Consider the following 17,060-nt stretch of genomic DNA (forward strand, 5'->3'; position numbering starts at 1 on the left):
TTGCCGCACTCCATGCAGGTGAATAGTTTCTCGCCTGTGTGAACACGCTGGTGAATGTCTAGGTAACTTTGGGGGCGAAGCCTTTGCCATAATCGTAGAATGAGTAGTGTTTCTCCCCGGTATGGATCCTCTGGTGAAGGACCAGACTCTGATGGAGGCTGAACTGCTTCCCGCACTCCGAGCACGGGTAGGGCTTCTCTCCTGCGTGAACATGCTGGTGGACCAGGAAGTCGGCATTGCGGGTAAGGGATTTTCTGCACTCCGAGCAGGTGAATGGCTTCACTCCTGAGTGGATCTTCTGGGGTTTGACCAGCTGTGACTTGTTAGTGTATCTTTTGCCGCCGGCTGCACTGGGGAAAGGCTTCTCACGGATGTCCCTCCATTGGTGGACAATGAAGCTGGTCTCACAGGTGAAGTCTCTAGTAGAGTCAGGTGTTGTTTCTCCCTATGGTGTGGATCTTCTGGAGAATGGTGAACTGTATCCCACACTCTGTGGACAGGGAGGCTTCTCTCCCATATGAATGTGCTGGTGGACCAAGAAGCCAGCCTTCCGAGGTGAACGCCTATACTCCGGAGTGGATCTTCTGGGGTTTGGCTAACGTAGCGCTTGCAGGACACACGAGGAGCCAGACATGTAAGACGAGGCCGCAGAGTTGCTTGTAGAACCGTCCACATCACCCAAGGAGAGTTCTGCTTTAATATCTGACGGTCTGATGTCATACAGGAAGGTCTCCTAAATGTGAGAGAAAGGTCACCACAGGAGATGCTTGAAGACATCTTCATGTGGGAGGGGTTCCTCCTGGATATGGGAAGACGGATCGGTATGATCCTGGAGGATAAAGCTGTCTGTGTGTGAGAGACTCTCTGAGTCGGATTCCTCCTTAATCTAAGGCAGGGCTCCGACTTCAATGTGGGTGAATTATCATGGGATCTGAGGAGAGCAGAGTCCAAGCTGCAGGTAGGAGGTCTCCTCCACATGTATGGGGGTAAATGTGTGCTAGAGAGACAGGTCCTCTTTATAAGAATGGTTATTCTGAGTGGATGATGTTGGGGTGCTGTCTGTGGGGTGCTCTGTGGGTTCCTCCTTAATGTCCAGGTTTGGGGGAACACAGCTGGCAGTACCAGGCTTCTCCTCCACTATATTAGTCAATGAATTGGTTGAGAGAAGCTCCGCCTTAACCTGAGGTGCCCCCCTGTGATTGGTGCTGCATGTGGGCGGGGTTTGTACAAACTTTAAAATACCATGTTCTTTATGGGGGGTAGGCATAGGGGGGTTGAATAATACCGCTGGGATCGCCATGTTCCAGATATCTGAAATAAACAGAAAACAAGAAGTCAGCGGGAGCCTCCCATAGGAAACGGGGAGTTCATGATGTCATAAACAGGGAGGTGCTTAACAATCTCATGACTAGACAGTTCTAGTACATCCTCTGCCACATAACCAGATCATTCTAGAACGTCCTCCATCACATGACCAGACGGTTATAGAACATCCTCCATCACATGACCAGACGGTTATAGAACGTCCTCCATCACATGACCAGACGGTTCTAGAATGTCCTCCGTCACATGACCAGATGGTTATATATCATCATCCGTCACATGACCAGACGGTTATATAACGTCCTCCAGCACATGACCAGACGGTTCTAGAACGGCCTCCATCACATGACCAGACGGTTCTAGAACGTCCTCCGTCACATGACCAGATGGTTATATATCATCATCTGTCACATGACCAGATCGTTCTAGAATGTCCTCTGTCACATGACCAGACGGTTATAGAACGTCCTCCAGCACATGACCAGACGGTTACAGAAAGTCCTCCGTCACATGACCAGATGGTTCTAGAACGTCCTCCATCACATGACCAGATGGTTCTAGAACATCCTCCGTCACATGACCAGACGGTTCTAGAATGTCCTCCATCACATGACCAGACAGTTCTAGAATGTCCTCCATCACATGACCAGATGGTTATATATTATCATCCGTCACATGACCATACGGTTCTAGAACGTCCTCTGTCACATGACCAGACGGTTCTAGAACGTCCTCCGTCACATGACCAGACGGTTATAGAACGTCCTCCGTCACATGACCAGATGGTTATAGAACGTCCTCCGTCACATGACCAGACGGTTATAGAACGTCCTCTGTCACATGACCAGAGGGTTATAGAACGTCCTCCGTCACATGACCAGACGGTTATAGAACATCCTCTGTCACATGACCAGAGGGTTATAGAACGTCCTCCGTCACATGACCAAACAGAAATACACAGCGGGTAAAATAAGTATTGAAGGCTTCACCATTTTTCTCGGTAAATCTATTTCTAGGACATGAAACTTTCCCCACATGTTGGGTGACAAGCCATGCAATCCATACATATGAGGACACCAAAACTATTCCATTCAGAAATGAAGTTCTGTGTAATAAAATGGAAGGAAAGTGTTGAACACGCTAACTGAAATGTATTTCATACTTGGTAGAAAATCCTTGGTTGATGGTGACAGCTTCGAGTCGCAGGCTCCTGTGTGGAGAAACGAGTCACATGCGTTGCTCAGGTGTGATTTTGGTCTTCAAATCTTGAAGGTTCCATGGGGCCTCTTCTATGAATTTGGATCTTTAGTTCTTTCCATAGATTTTCTATTGGCTTCCTTTCAGGTGATTGGCTGGGCCATTCTTTATCTTCTTTCCTTGGCTTTGGTGAAATGTCCTCCCTCGTTTCATCTTCATCACCCTGGTAGAAGGAAGCAGATTATTATCACCATTCATCCTTCCTTCAATCATAGGAAGTTTGCTGAAAAAACAGCCCCGCCCACACCATGATGTTTCCACCTCCAAACCTCAGGTATGGGGGTGTTTTTGGGGTGATGTGCCATGTGACCTCCAATCATGGTGGGTGAGTGCTAATTCCAGGTCATTCTGAAGCTCTCTACAAGCGCTCCTTGGCTCTTGGACAACTCTTCTGATAATTCTTCTGACTCCTTGTGAGGAGCAGCTGGTCTTGGTCAGTTTATGGTGAAATGATGTTCTTTCCACTTCCAGATTATGGCCCCAACAGTGCTCACTGGAACAATCAGAAGTTTAGAAATCCTTCTGTAACCAATGCCATCCGTATGTGTTGTTGGAAAGGTCTGGAGAGAGCTCTTTGCTTTTACCCATGGTGAGATGTTTCTTGTGGGACACCTTGGTAATGAGACGCCTTTTTATTGCCCAAGAGATGAGACTGAACCGGCTGATATCATTTTTCACTGACAGGGGGCGGCATTGATTTCTAATTACTGATAGATTTCAGTTGACGTCTTGGCTTTCCATGCCTTTTTGCACCTCCCTTTCTTCATATGTTCCAATACTTTTTTCCGGTGTCCTTCCATTTTATTACACAGAACTTCATTTCTGAATGGATTTGTTTTGGTGTCTTTGTATGAATGGATTGCATGGGTTGTTACTGACTTCTGGGGAAAATTTCCCGTCATAGAAAAAGATTTACTGAGATTTATTTTACCCACTGTAACGTCCTAAATCACATGACACCTTCTGGTGGTTCAGGAGGACAGACTCCCTCGGGTTCCCTCAGGGAGGACGGACTCCCTCGGGTTCCCTCAGGGAGGACGGACTCCCTCGGGTTCCCTCAGGGAGGACGGACTCCCTCGGGGTTCCTCAGGGGGTGGGACTGCCTCGGGTTCCCTCAGGGGGTGGGACTGCATCGGGTTCCCTCATGGGGTGGGACTGCCTCGGGTTCCCTCAGGGAGGATGGACTACATCAGGTTCCCTCAGGAGGCGGGGCTCCCTCAGGTTCCCTCAGGAAGTGGGACTGCCTCGGGTTCCCTCAGGAGGTGCGACTACCTCTGGTTCCGTCAGGAGGTGGGACTACCTTAGGTTCCCTCAGGTCACTTACTGCAGTCGGAACAGACAGGCTTTCCATCGATGTGTGTCCGCTCGTGCCGGAGGAGCAGTGCTTTGTGGGTGAAGATCTTCTGGCAGACGATGCAGGAGTACGGTTGGTTCATGTGTTCGGAGACTTGTGATTGGCTGGAGAAGCGTTTCCCGCAGTGGGAACAGCAGAACGGCTTCCCTCCGGTGTGGATCTTCTCATGGACCAGGACGCTCAGGTTGGTCGGGGAGATGACGTTACATTCGGCACAGTAGAGGACATTGCTGACTTTGTGGATTTGGACGTGAGCCTTGAGGTCCATCTTGCTGCAGAACTCGGCTCCGCACACCGGGCAGCACAGCTTCTTCCCGTTGTGGAACTCCCGGTGCCGCACCATGTTGCCATGACTACTAAAGTTCCTCTTACACACGGGGCAGAGGTGGTTGTTCTTAGATGGTTGAGCCGCGGGGGGACCTTTGACCTCAGTGGGTTTGATTTTCTTGTTTTCTCCGGGGATGGTGAAGGACTGAATGTCGGAGTCTGTGATGGTCCTTTTCAGAATGTCAGTCCCAGCAGGAGAAGAACCTTCCTCCTCTTTAATCTTAACAGACGGACTCTGGGTGTGGTCAGCGGGTGGAGAGATGTCCATGTTGGTGGGATCTTCTCCATCAGGAGATTGGGGTTCCACCTTAATCTTTGGAGCTGGGTCCATCCTACTCTGAGATGTCTGAGTGTTGGGGAGATCTTCATCTGATTGGGGTTCCTCCTTAATCTCTGTAGGAGGACTCTGTACACGAGCTGGGTCCATCCTTCTCCAAGATGTCCGAGTGTTGGGGAGGTTTTCATCTGATTTGGGTTCCTCCTTAATAAAGGACAATACCTTCTGTCTATGATCTATGAGGCCGGAGTGGCCGATGTCTGGGGGGGCGTGTCCTTCCCCTGATTGGGGTTCCTCCTTTATATGACTGGATGGGAGTTCATCTTTATTCGGCCTGATGGTTGGAGTCGCCATCTTGAAGACATCTGAAAGAAGCCGAAAACAGGAAGTCAGAGGGAGCCTCCCATTATTAATGAGTCATATACAGGTACAAGGGGAGGAGCTTCAGCATCACATGACCAGGCGGGTGATAGGGAATGGCTCACAAGATCGAATCATGAATTAAGGACCTGGATAAGGGGCCACAAATACAGATATAAGGAGGGTCACCTGAGCTGGCTCCATTCTCTAGAATGGACAGTGTGGACAGTCCAGCCGACCAATCCCCTTTCAGGAATGCCCTACAGCGCATCTGGAAAGTATTCACAGCACTTCACTTCTCCCACATTTTCTATTACAGCCTTATTCCCAAAATGGATTCCATTCATTATTTTCCTCAAAATTCTACAAACAATCCCCCATAATGACAACGTGAGAGAAGTTTGTTTGAAATCTTTGCAAATTTATTTAAAAAAAAATAAAAAAATCCCATGTACATAAGTATTCACACCCTTTAAATTGGATCTTTTAATTTAAATTGGATTATTTTTTTTATTTAAATTGGATTTTTTTATTATTTAAATTGGATTTTATTGTAATTTAAATTGGATTTTTTTGTAATTTAAATTGGATTTTTTTTCATTTAAATTGGATTTTTTTTTAATTGGATTTTTTTTATTATTTAAATTTGACTTTTTTGTAATTTAAATTAGATTATTTTTTATTTAAATTTGATTTTTTTTTATTTAAATTGGATTTTTTTATTTAAATTTGATTTTTTGCAATTTAAAATTTGATTATTTTTTTTTATTTAAATCTGATTCTTTTTCATTTAAATTAGATTATTTTTTTAATTTATATTGGATTTTTTTTCATTTATATTGGATTTTTTTTAAATTTATATTGGATTATTTTTAATTTAAATTCGATTATTTTTTTTTTATTTCAATCTGATTCTTTTTGATTTAAATTGGATTTTTTGTCATTTAAATTAGATTATTTTTTTTTGATTTATATTGGATTATTTTTGATTTAAAGCGGATTTTTTTTTATTTAACCACTTCAGCTCTGGAAGGTTTTACCCTCCTAATGACCAGGCCATTTATTGCGATTCAGCACTGCGTTAGTCTACCTGACAATTGCACGGTTGTGCAACGCTGTACCCAAATAAAACTGATGTACTTTTCCCCACAAACAGAGATTTCTTTTGGTGGTATTTCATCACCTCTGCGATTTTTTTTTTTTTGTGTTATAAACAAAAAAAGAGCAAAAATTTGGGGAATAAAAAAAAAAAAACAATATTTTTTACTTTTTGCTATAAAACATCCAATCACATTTTTTCATAATTTTACACATATGTAAACGGTGTTCAAACCACACATGTGAGGTGTCCCCTGTGATCGTCAGAGCGAGAGCAATAATTCCATCCCCCGACCTCCTCTGTAACTCTAAACTGGTATCCCGTAGACATTTTTAAGCGTTGCCTATGGAGAATATCTAGGTTTGCTTACTTGTTGGATATATCGTTGTTTATGTATGTATCCCCCTTTTTTAGGTACTTGTATTGTGCCGGCTCCTGATGAAGTCATTTCTCATGAAAAGCGTTGAGCCTAATAGGAGGCAATTTTACTATTGCAAGTTTTATCATTTATCCAACTGTTTACATTTTTATCAGTTCTCCAATCTATATATATTATTATATTACTATTAGTATATATATATATATATACTATATATATTTCTGCCAATATCTACTATCAGGACGTTGCTCCACTACCTTCTACTATTGTTATGGTTCTACTCTACCATTTATATCTACATGGTTATTAGGGATGCACCGAAATGAAAATTCTGGGCCGAAACCGAAACCGAAAATGCAGGATGCCCTTGGCCGAAAACCGAAACCGAAAATGACTTTTTCCCCCAAATAATTTTAAATTAGATAGAAGAGGGGCATACACCAAAAACAGGCAGCGACGTACACCTGTCGCTGCCACCCTGTCACAGTATATGTACTGTGATGGGTTGGCAAGAGGTTAATTTAATTACCAATGGTATTTGTATTATGCAGCATGAGGGGGTTAATGTATTGCCACTTATGGTCACTGATGCATTAGTGACCAACCAGTGGCAGTTAATTAACCCCTTTGTGCTGCATTAGTGCAACCAGTATCAGTGTTAATTAACACTGGCTGCACTGATACTGGTTGCACTAATGCAGTACAAAAGGGGTTAATTTTTTTTTTTTTTTTATGCAAGATTTATTTTTATGTTCCTATAGAACACAGAATTGCATAAACTTAAATGAAACATTATGTATACATACAAAGTAAAAAAGTAAATTTGCTGCTTCAGGGTAATTAACCTTCAAATAAAGTACATGTCTTAAAAACTGACATTATTTCAAACATTAGAATAAACTTCATTACAAACAGCAAAGTAATTGAACTGTTTGGAATAATTTGGTGTTTGTTACCGCCATTTCTGCACTGCTTCTTTTCAGTTCAAAGACAGGGAGCTTTTGGCAGATACTGGTCAAGATAGCCCAAGAGTTTTAACAACTAGTTTCACTGGTTGTCATGTGGACGCTTTGCTAGAGAAAAAAAAAAAAGGATGGCTCAGATTTCATTTATGAGGCTTGGAATGTGTACGTAGCTGCTTGCTGTTCTGCATATTTCCCGCCCACATCTCCCTCTCTGTCCTGCACATACGCCGAGATAGGAGAGTGGGCGGCCCCGGGCAGACAGAAAAACTGGGGTGGGAGGGGGAGGAGGATGAGCTGTGTGTGTCTTTCTCCTCTCCTGTCCGTGTCTGGGAGGGGTGAGTACTGCTCGCTGCTGTGTGATAGACGAGGTGTCACAGACGCTGTGCTCTGCTGCAGCCAAGGCACCTAATTGAACAGACTGATTCTCCTATCCTACGGACGGGAGAATCAGGGACTTTTCAAACCTGCGCTGCGGCCATTAATTTCGGCATTTTAACCCATTTTCGGCCGAAATGGGATAGGCCCATTTTCGGCCGAAAATTTCGGTGGCCGAAATTTCGGTGCATCCCTAATGGTTATTATTCAGGTCTACCTTTACAGCCGGTTCACACTGCCACGACCACTAAAGTCGCCTCATAAGGGGCGACTTCTAGCGCGACTTCGGCGCAAGACGACTTTGTAGGACTTTGTATTTGGCCAATCAGAATATGATGTGTTGTGACCTAATTTCCCTTTCCTTTTTTTTTTTTTTTTGCTGGCATTATCGGGCATTTTCTTTGGGCGTCTTTGGAGGCAGGCATGTCTTTAGTGTCTGGGGGGTCTAAAAAGTGTACCTGTGAAGTTTCATCTCTGTAGCATGTCCAGAACCAGAAAAAAAGAGCATTTTTCTTATAATTTTTATTAGAACATGAATACGGCTTCTCTCCACCTGGCTTTTTTTTCTTGCAGGCATTTATCAGGCATTTTTTGAGGCAGGCATGACTTTTTTTGGATTTAGTGTCTGGGGGGTCTAAAAAGTGTCCCTGTGAAGTTTCAGCTCTGTAGCATGTCCAGAACCAGAAAAAAAACACATTTTTCTTATAATTATTAATACAGCAGTGTGGCGGTTTCTTTACACCTTGTATTTTTTTATTGCTGGCATTTATCGGGCATTTTTGGAGGCAGGCATGACTTTTTTGGATTTAGTGTCTGGGGTGTCAAAAAAGTGTACCTGTGAAGTTTCAGCTCTGTAGCATGTCCAGAACCAGAAAAAAATTATCATTTTTCTTATAATTTTTATTAGAACAGGAATACGGCTTCTCTCCACCTGGCTTTTTTTCTTGCAGGCATTTATCGGGCATTTTTTGACGCAGGCATGACTTTTTTTGGATTTAGTGTCTGGGGGGGTCGAAAAAGTGTCCCTGTGAAGTTTAATTTCTGTAGCATGTCCAGAACCAGAAAAAAAAAGCATTTTTCTTATAATTATTAATACAGCAGTGTGGGTTCAGTGGGTTCAGTGTGGGTTCTGGACATGCTACAGAGCTGAAACTTCACAGGGACACTTTTTTGACACCCCAGACACTAAAGCCCGTACCGAATGTCGACCGAACGATCGGCCGTCTTTTGTCCGGTGCTGTCCTGTCGGCTGAAAAGTGCTAAAGACTGCACACAAATTTTGTCGGCCAACAACAGCCGACTGCAGAAGTGATGTCATGTGATGGTTAAATTTCCGTGTCTTTTTTCCTCTCTGAGCATGCCCAGTCTTGCTAATCTGCTGTTTGTCGGCCGAATTCTGTACTGACTTGCGAACAATCGGCCGTTCTGGTGACGGCCAACAAAAATTTTATAGCCTGCACACCAGATTCTGTTCGGCCGAAAAGTCGCTGTCGGTTGTCGGAAGCATCATACTAACAAGCCGACAATCGGCCGATCGTTCGGCGGCCAAATATTTACGGCCGACAATCGCTACGTGTGTACGGGCCTTAAATCCAAAAAAGTCATGCCTGCCTCCAAAGACGTCAAAAAAATGCAGATAAATGCCAGCAAGAAAAACGGCCAGGTGGAGAGAAGCCGTATTCCTGTTCTTATAAAAATTATAAGAAAAATGCTTTTTTTTTCTGGTTCTGGACATGCTACAGAGATGAAACTTCACAGGGACACTTTTTTTACACCCCAGACACTAAATCCAAAAAAAGTCATGCCTGCCTCAAAAAATGCCCGAAAAATGCCTGCAAGAAAAAAAGCCAGGTGGAGAGAAGCCGTATTCATGTGCTAATAAAAATTATAAGAGAAATGCTCTTTTTTTCTTGTTCAATACCATTTTTATGGAAAGTCGGATCACAAGTCGCTTCAATTAAGATAAGGAGGTGACTCCCATTGAAGTATATGGGACAAGTCGGATCACAAGTCGCCTCAAAGTAGTACCGGACCCTACGGCACTCATTGATTAACATTGCTTTTGTTATGTCAAGCGACCTGGGGCCACACAAGTCGCCTCATAAGTCGCCCTAGTGTGAATGGGCTCTAAATGTATTGGTTACATGTTTCTATCTAGCGATATGGGCTGCATTATCATTAGTCTTCAAATGTATCAATAAATGTGCAATTTCTATACATTTTTTTGTTTTTCTTGTTTACCTAATATGTTTTTATCAATTTTTAAACTGGTGCCTCCTCACACAAAGTCCCAAATTTTATTTTTGTTTCTTTGCTCTAGTGCATACAGGGATGGAGACTCAATATGGCCTTGAGTCTCATTTCGGTTCGGTTCACATTTGTGCAATGTGGGAACGCTGCGAACATACAGCGTGATCCCACATCGCATCCGCACCTCTGGCAGTTCACACCGCCATAAGCCCCGGAGGATTTGACTGCTCAAAGACCAGGCTCTGTTTTGCAATTCGACACTGCGTGATTTTAACAGACAATTGCGCGGTCGTGCTGTACCTAAATGAAATTGACGTCCTTTTTTTCCCACAAACAGAGCTTTCTTTTGGTGGTATTTGATCACCTGTGCGATTTTTACTTTTTGCGCTATAAACAAAAAAAAAAAGCATACATTTTGAAAAAATAAGAATAATTTTTCATTTTTGTTTATATGAAATTCCCCCCCAAAAAATGTAAAAATCTAAATTTTCTAACATTTTAGGACAATTTGTTTTCTGCTACATATTTTTGGTAAAAAAAAAAAAAAAAAAAAAAATCACAATAATTGTATTTTGATTGGTTTGCGCTAAAGCTATTGCGTTTACGAACTAAGGGAAATATTTTTGTAATCTTTATTGTTTTTTTTTTTTTAACGAGTAATGGCGGCGATCTACGATTTTTTTTGCGGGACTGTGACATTGCGGCGGACAGATCGGACCCTTGACTGACATTTTTGACACTTTTGGGGTTACCAGTGACATTACTACAGTAATCAGTGCTATACATATGCACTGTCACTGTACTAATCACACTGGCAGGGAAGGGGTTAACTTTATTAGTGATCCAGGGGTTAAGTGTGTCCCTAGGGGCGTGCTTCTAACTGTAAAGGGGCGTGGCTTGTGATGTAACCACAGAGACATACAATCCTACATAGCAGGATTGTATGATCTCTGCAGTTACACCAGGGAGAATGACAGACAGCTTTGTTTACATCAGCCACCTGCCTTTCTCCCTCTCCTCGGGGAGAACGCGAGGGACCGGCGGACATCGGAGCCACCAGTCACACGCGCGGACTTCTTAGGGAACAAGCGGGGGCAGGAGCGCTCCTCCGGTGGCGCGCGCTCGCCCCCTAGAGGCTCACAGGCTAGCGATGTAGTACTATGTCACTTTGCCTGTACGGGGCTGACTGCCGCAGTATATAGTCGTGCAGCGGTCGGCAAGAGGTTAAAGTCCCAATATACCCCTCTTTTGTTTTAATATGGAGATTTTTAAGTACCAATGTATGACACCATTCCGCGAGCGTGCGCAGTTTGTTGGGTATCTATTTACTCGATGTAACATTATCTTTCACATTGTAGAAAAAAAATTGGACTGACTTCACTGTTTTCTTATTTTTAAGATTCAAAAAAGTGAAATTTTTCCAAAAAATATTAATAAAATAAGTTTGTAAGACCGCTGCGCAAATACGGTGTGACATAAAATATTGCATCGATCTCCATTTTATTCTCTAGGGTCTCTGCTAAAAACATAAAAAAATATATAATTTTTGGGGTGTTCTAAGTAATTTTCTAGCAGAAAATACAAATTTTATCTTGTAAACAGCTAGTGTCAGAAATCGGCCCGGTCCTTAAGTGGTTAAATAGAAACCTTTAGTATCACTTTAATCATTAGTTTTAGCTGTCAAGAAGGGGTTAACATTCATGACAGCTTAGTTACTGTTGAAATGCTGTGATTGGCTACAGCTAATCACATGGTACAGGTAGCCAGGCACCATGTGATAGCTGTGAGCCAATCACAGCTTCACAACACTAAGCAAACCATTCATGGCTGTGTTGTTTACATTGTAATCATGTGATTGTTCTGACCAATCTAATGGCACTTTTCCACTGCAAGTACCGGTGTAACGTGAGAATTACCTACCCGTGAGAAAAACCTACCCTCGTCACTTCCGGCGAGGAACAGCTGAGCAGCGCAGCAGTGCGCATGCTCACAGCCCCGGATACCTAATGGAGCAGCTGAGAATCAGACTAGTGCGCATGCGCACTAGTATGAAACGAGCACGGTGTCCGTGAAAAAAACCTACCTACGCGGGGGTTACATTAAAACAGCTGGGCTGCAATATCACTCATCTCCGCTCCTATCATTGTCACTTCCCTGCTCTCGGCTAGTAAATATAAAAGCGGCTGGCGGCTCCGTGATTTATCTTTTCATACAGCCGCCACCGCTTTTATATTTACTATCCGAGATCAGGGAAGTGACCGGGACAGGAGCGGGGGTGACTCATATTGCCGCACAGCTGTTTTAATGTATATGCTCGTGTTACACACACTGCCGTGAACCGGAAGTGACGAGGGTAGGTTTTTCTCACGGGTAGGTAATTCTCACGGAACACCGGCTCGGCTCCACTCGGCCCTGCTTGGCCCGGTTTGGTTTTCCACTGCATGGTACGGTGTTGGAACGGTTTGGTACGGTTTGATTTTCCACTAATAGTTAGTTGGAGGGATAACAACGATTCTCAGACCAATCAGTGGCTAGTAGTGACAAACAGTCAAGGCTGCATGCAATGGATTGTGGGATATGGTATCGGTACGCCCTCTTGGAACCACAACCAAGGTGGTACTGTTTAAGCGAGCCGTACCATTCAGTTCCATGTAGTGGAAAAGCGCCGCCTTACCGAACCGTTCCAACACCGTACCATGCAGTGGAAAAGCGCCAATAGCGATCAGAATACCCCCGCCACTATGGGTACCGGTAATCCACTGTCTCCACTAGGAGCTTCACACAGCATACCCCTGCACTGACAACACAGACGTAGGTGACTGCGCCTGTACCCACCGCCTACCTGCAGCATAATTACCGTCAGGCAGTTCTATAACATCCCCCATCACATGACCACACAGTTCTATAACATCCTCCGTCACATGACCACACAGTTCTATAACATCCCCCGTCACATGACCACACAGTTTTATAACATCCTCCGTCACATGACCACACAGTTCTATAATATCCTCCGTCACATGACCACACAGTTCTACAACATCCTCCGTCACATGACCACACAGTTCTATAACATCCTCCGTCACATGACCACACAGTTCTATAACATCCTCCGTCACATGACCACACAGTTCTATAACATCCTCCGTCACATGACCACACAGTTCTATAACATCCTCCATCACATGACCACACAGTTCTATAACATCCTCCGTCACATGACCACACAGTTCTATAACGTCCTCCGTCACATGACCACACAGTTCTATAATATCCTCCGTCACATGACCACACAGTTCTATAACATCCTCCGTCACATGACCACACAGTTCTATAACATCCACCGTCACATGACCACACAGTTCTATAACATCCTCCGTCACATGACCACACAGTTCTATAACATCCTCCGTCACATGACCACACAGTTCTATAATATCCTCCGTCACATGACCACACAGTTCTACAACATCCTCCGTCACATGACCACACAGTTCTATAATATCCTCCGTCACATGACAGCATCTGATGGTAAAGAAGGCGGGGTCCCAAGCTGAACCTCCTCCCACACTCTAAGCACTGGTCACCCCTCCCCCCTCTCATATTCAGTCAGAAGTACTTACTGCAGTCGGAGCAGACGGGATCTCCCCCGGCGTGAGCCCGTTCATGCCTGAGGAGCAGCGCCTTGTTGGCGACATGTTTCCCGCACAGCAGGCACAGGTAGAGTTTGCTCATGTGCTCCGTGGCGCTGGGCTTGCTGGAGAAGCGTTTCCCGCAGTGGGAACAGGCCAGCAGCTTCACTCCGGTGTGGATCCTCTTCTGGACGATGGGGTTGACGTTGCTGGGGAAGGTGATGTCACACTGGGAGCAGTGGAGGACTTTGCTGACTTTGTGTATCTGAGTGTGAGCCTTGAGGTCCATTTTGCTGCAGAACTCGGCTCCGCACACCGGGCAGGACATCTTCTTCCCGTTGTGGAACTCCCGGTGCCGCACCATGTTGCCGTGGGTGCTGAAGCCTTTCTTACACACGGGGCAGGGGTACTTGGAGGAGGCCACTTTGTCCTGCTTGGGTTTGGTCTTCACCTTCCTTCCTCTCATGTATTCTCCAGTGATGGTGAAGGAGTGAATGTCGGAATCTGTGATGATTCCTTTCAGGACGTGAACCCCAGCTGGAGGGAAATCTTCTTCCTCCTCTTTAATCTGAGCAGACGGGCTCTGGGTGTGGTCAGCGGGTGGAGAGAGGTCCATGTAGGTGGGATCTTTTCCATCAAGAGATTGGGGTTCCTCCTTTATCTCTACAGGTGGGCAATGTACAAGAGATGGGTCACCTGACAAGGGTTCCACCTTAATCTGAGATGTCTGAGTGCTGGGGAGGTCTTCTCCTCCATCTGAATGAGGTTCCTCCTTAATACAGGACAATGCTATCTGTCTATGATGAGCAAGGCTGGAGTGCCGGGTGTCTGGGAGGTTGTGTGCTTCATCTGACGGACGTTCCTCCTTTATATCAGCAGATAGCAGTCCAGTTTTGGTGGATGTAGAAAGGCCAGGTGGTCGGATGTTGTCTTCATGAAACGATCGGGGTTCCTCCTCAGGTGGAGCGATGCCGTCATGGTATGAGGAGGTCTCCTTGTTAATAGCGGAAAAACACGATGTGGATGTAGAGCTGCTGGTGTACAGATGGATGTCACCTCTCTCTGATTCCTGGTCAATGTCCAATGTCTTGGTGTGGGTCTCCTCCATCATTGTCCTATGTTGTGGTTCCTCACACTGGTCTGAACATTCACAATGTCTCCTGAATGACACATGAAAGATCTCCAATGTGACCACTCGGGATCTCTGGTGGCTTCCCAATGACCTGCTGGAAAGAAGGAAAGAGTGAGAAACAACATCCCCTCTATCAGAGCCCCGTACAACCAAAACCAACATCCCCCTACCAGAGACCCGTACAACCAAAACCAACATCCCCTCTACCAGAGACCCGTACACCCAACACCACCCAACCCAGAGACCTGTACAACCGAAACCAACATCCCCCCTACCAAAGACCTGTACACCCAACACCAACATCCCCCTACCAAAGACCCGAACAACCGACACCAACATCCCCCCTACCAAAGACCTGTACACCCAACACCAACATCCCCTCTACCAGAGCCCCGTACAACCAAAACCAACATCCCCCTACCAGAGACCCGTACAACCAAAACCAACATCCCCTCTACCAGAGACCCGTACAACCAAAACCAACATCCCCCTACCAGAGACCTGTACAACCAACACCAACATCACCCCTACCAGAGACCTGTACAACCAACACCAACATCCCCCCTACCAAAGACCCGTACACCCAACACCAACACCACCCTACCAGAGACCTGTACACCCAACACCAACATCCCCCCTACCAGAGACCTGTACACCCAACACCAACATCCCCCCTACCAGAGACCTGTACACCCAACACCAACATCACCCCTACCAGAGACCTGTACACCCAACACCAACATCCCCTCTACCAGAGACCCGTACAACCAAAACCAACATCCCCCCTACCAAAGACCGTACACCCAACACCACCCTACCAGAGACCTGTACACCCAACACCAACATCCCCCCTACCAGAGACCCGTACACCAAACACCAACATCCCCCCTACCAGAGACCTGTACACCCAACACCAACATCCCCCCTACCAGAGACCTGTACACCAAACACCAACATCACCCCTACCAGAGACCTGTACACCCAAAACCAACATCCCCCTACCAGAGACCCGTACACCCAACACCAACATCCCCCCTACCAGAGACCTGTACACCCAACACCAACACCCCCCCTACCAGAGACCTGTACACCCAACACCAACATCCCCCCTACCAGAGACCCGTACACCAACACCAACATCCCCCCTACCAGAGACCTGTACACCCAACACCAACATCCCCCCTACCAGAGACCTGTACACCCAAAATCAACATCCCCCTACCAGAGACCCGTACACCAACACCAACATCCCCCTACCAGAGACCTGTACACCCAACACCAACATCACCCCTACCAGAGACCCGTACACCCAACACCAACATCACCCTACCAGAGATCTGTACACCAAACACCAACACCACCCAACCCAGAGACCTGTACACCCAACACCAACATCACCCAACCCAGAGACCTGTACACCCAACACCAACATCCCCCCTACCAGAGACCTGTACACCCAACACCAACATCCCCCCTACCAGAGACCTGTACACCCAACACCAACATCACCCCTACCAGAGACCTGTACACCCAACACCAACATCCCCCCTACCACAGACCTGTACACCCAACACCAACATCACCAAACCCAGAGACCCGTACACCAAACACCAACATCCCCCTACCAGAGACCCGTACACCAAACACCAACATCCCCCTACCAGAGACCTGTACACCCAACACCAACATCCCCCCTACCACAGACCTGTACACCCAACACCAACATCCCCCCTACCACAGACCTGTACACCCAACACCAACATCACCAAACCCAGAGACCCGTACACCAAACACCAACATCCCCCTACCAGAGACCCGTACACCAAACACCAACATCCCCCTACCAGAGACCTTTGCAGGCCTCCTAGGGTGAAGTGCCATTGTGTGCCTGCTAGGGTGAGGTCCCATTGTATCCCTCCTAGGGTGAGGTCCCATTGTATCCCTCCTAGGGTGAGGTCCCAATGTAGGCCTCCTAGGGTGAGGTCCCATTGTAGGCCTCCTAGGGTGAGGTCCCATTGTAGGCCTCCTAGGGTGAGGTCCCATTGTAGGCCTCCTAGGGTGAGGTCCCATTGTAGGCCTCCTAGGGTGAGGTCCCATTGTAGGCCTCCTAGGGTGAGGTCCCATTGTAGGCCTCCTAGGGTGAGGTCCCATTGTAGGCCTCCTAGGGTGAGGTCCCATTGTATCCCTCCTAGGGTGGGGTCCCATTGTAGGCCTCCTAGGGTGAGGTCCCATTGTATCCCTCCTAGGGTGAGGTCCCATTGTAGGCCTCCTAGGGTGAGGTCCCATTGTAGGCCTCCTAGGGTGAGGTCCCATTGTAGGCCTCCTAGGGT

At 46.1% G+C, this 17,060-nt stretch overlaps 1 protein-coding gene across 1 annotated transcript; it reads right to left on the reverse strand.

The window, feature by feature from the left end:
• Positions 1-976: 976 nt before the first annotated feature.
• LOC309564478 (uncharacterized protein) lies at positions 977-14,892 on the reverse strand (the record flags this gene model as incomplete). Its single annotated transcript, XM_082269106.1, has 3 exons — positions 977-1,311; positions 3,905-4,903; positions 13,590-14,892. 3 exons carry the CDS (start codon positions 14,890-14,892, stop codon positions 998-1,000), a joined length of 2,616 nt encoding a protein of 871 aa, XP_082125232.1. The 3' UTR covers positions 977-997.
• Positions 14,893-17,060: the final 2,168 nt, after the last annotated feature.

The sequence above is a fragment of the Pelophylax lessonae genome (assembly GCF_965119305.1).
Source record: "Pelophylax lessonae genome assembly, chromosome: 9".
NCBI classification, from domain to species: Eukaryota; Metazoa; Chordata; class Amphibia; order Anura; family Ranidae; genus Pelophylax; species Pelophylax lessonae.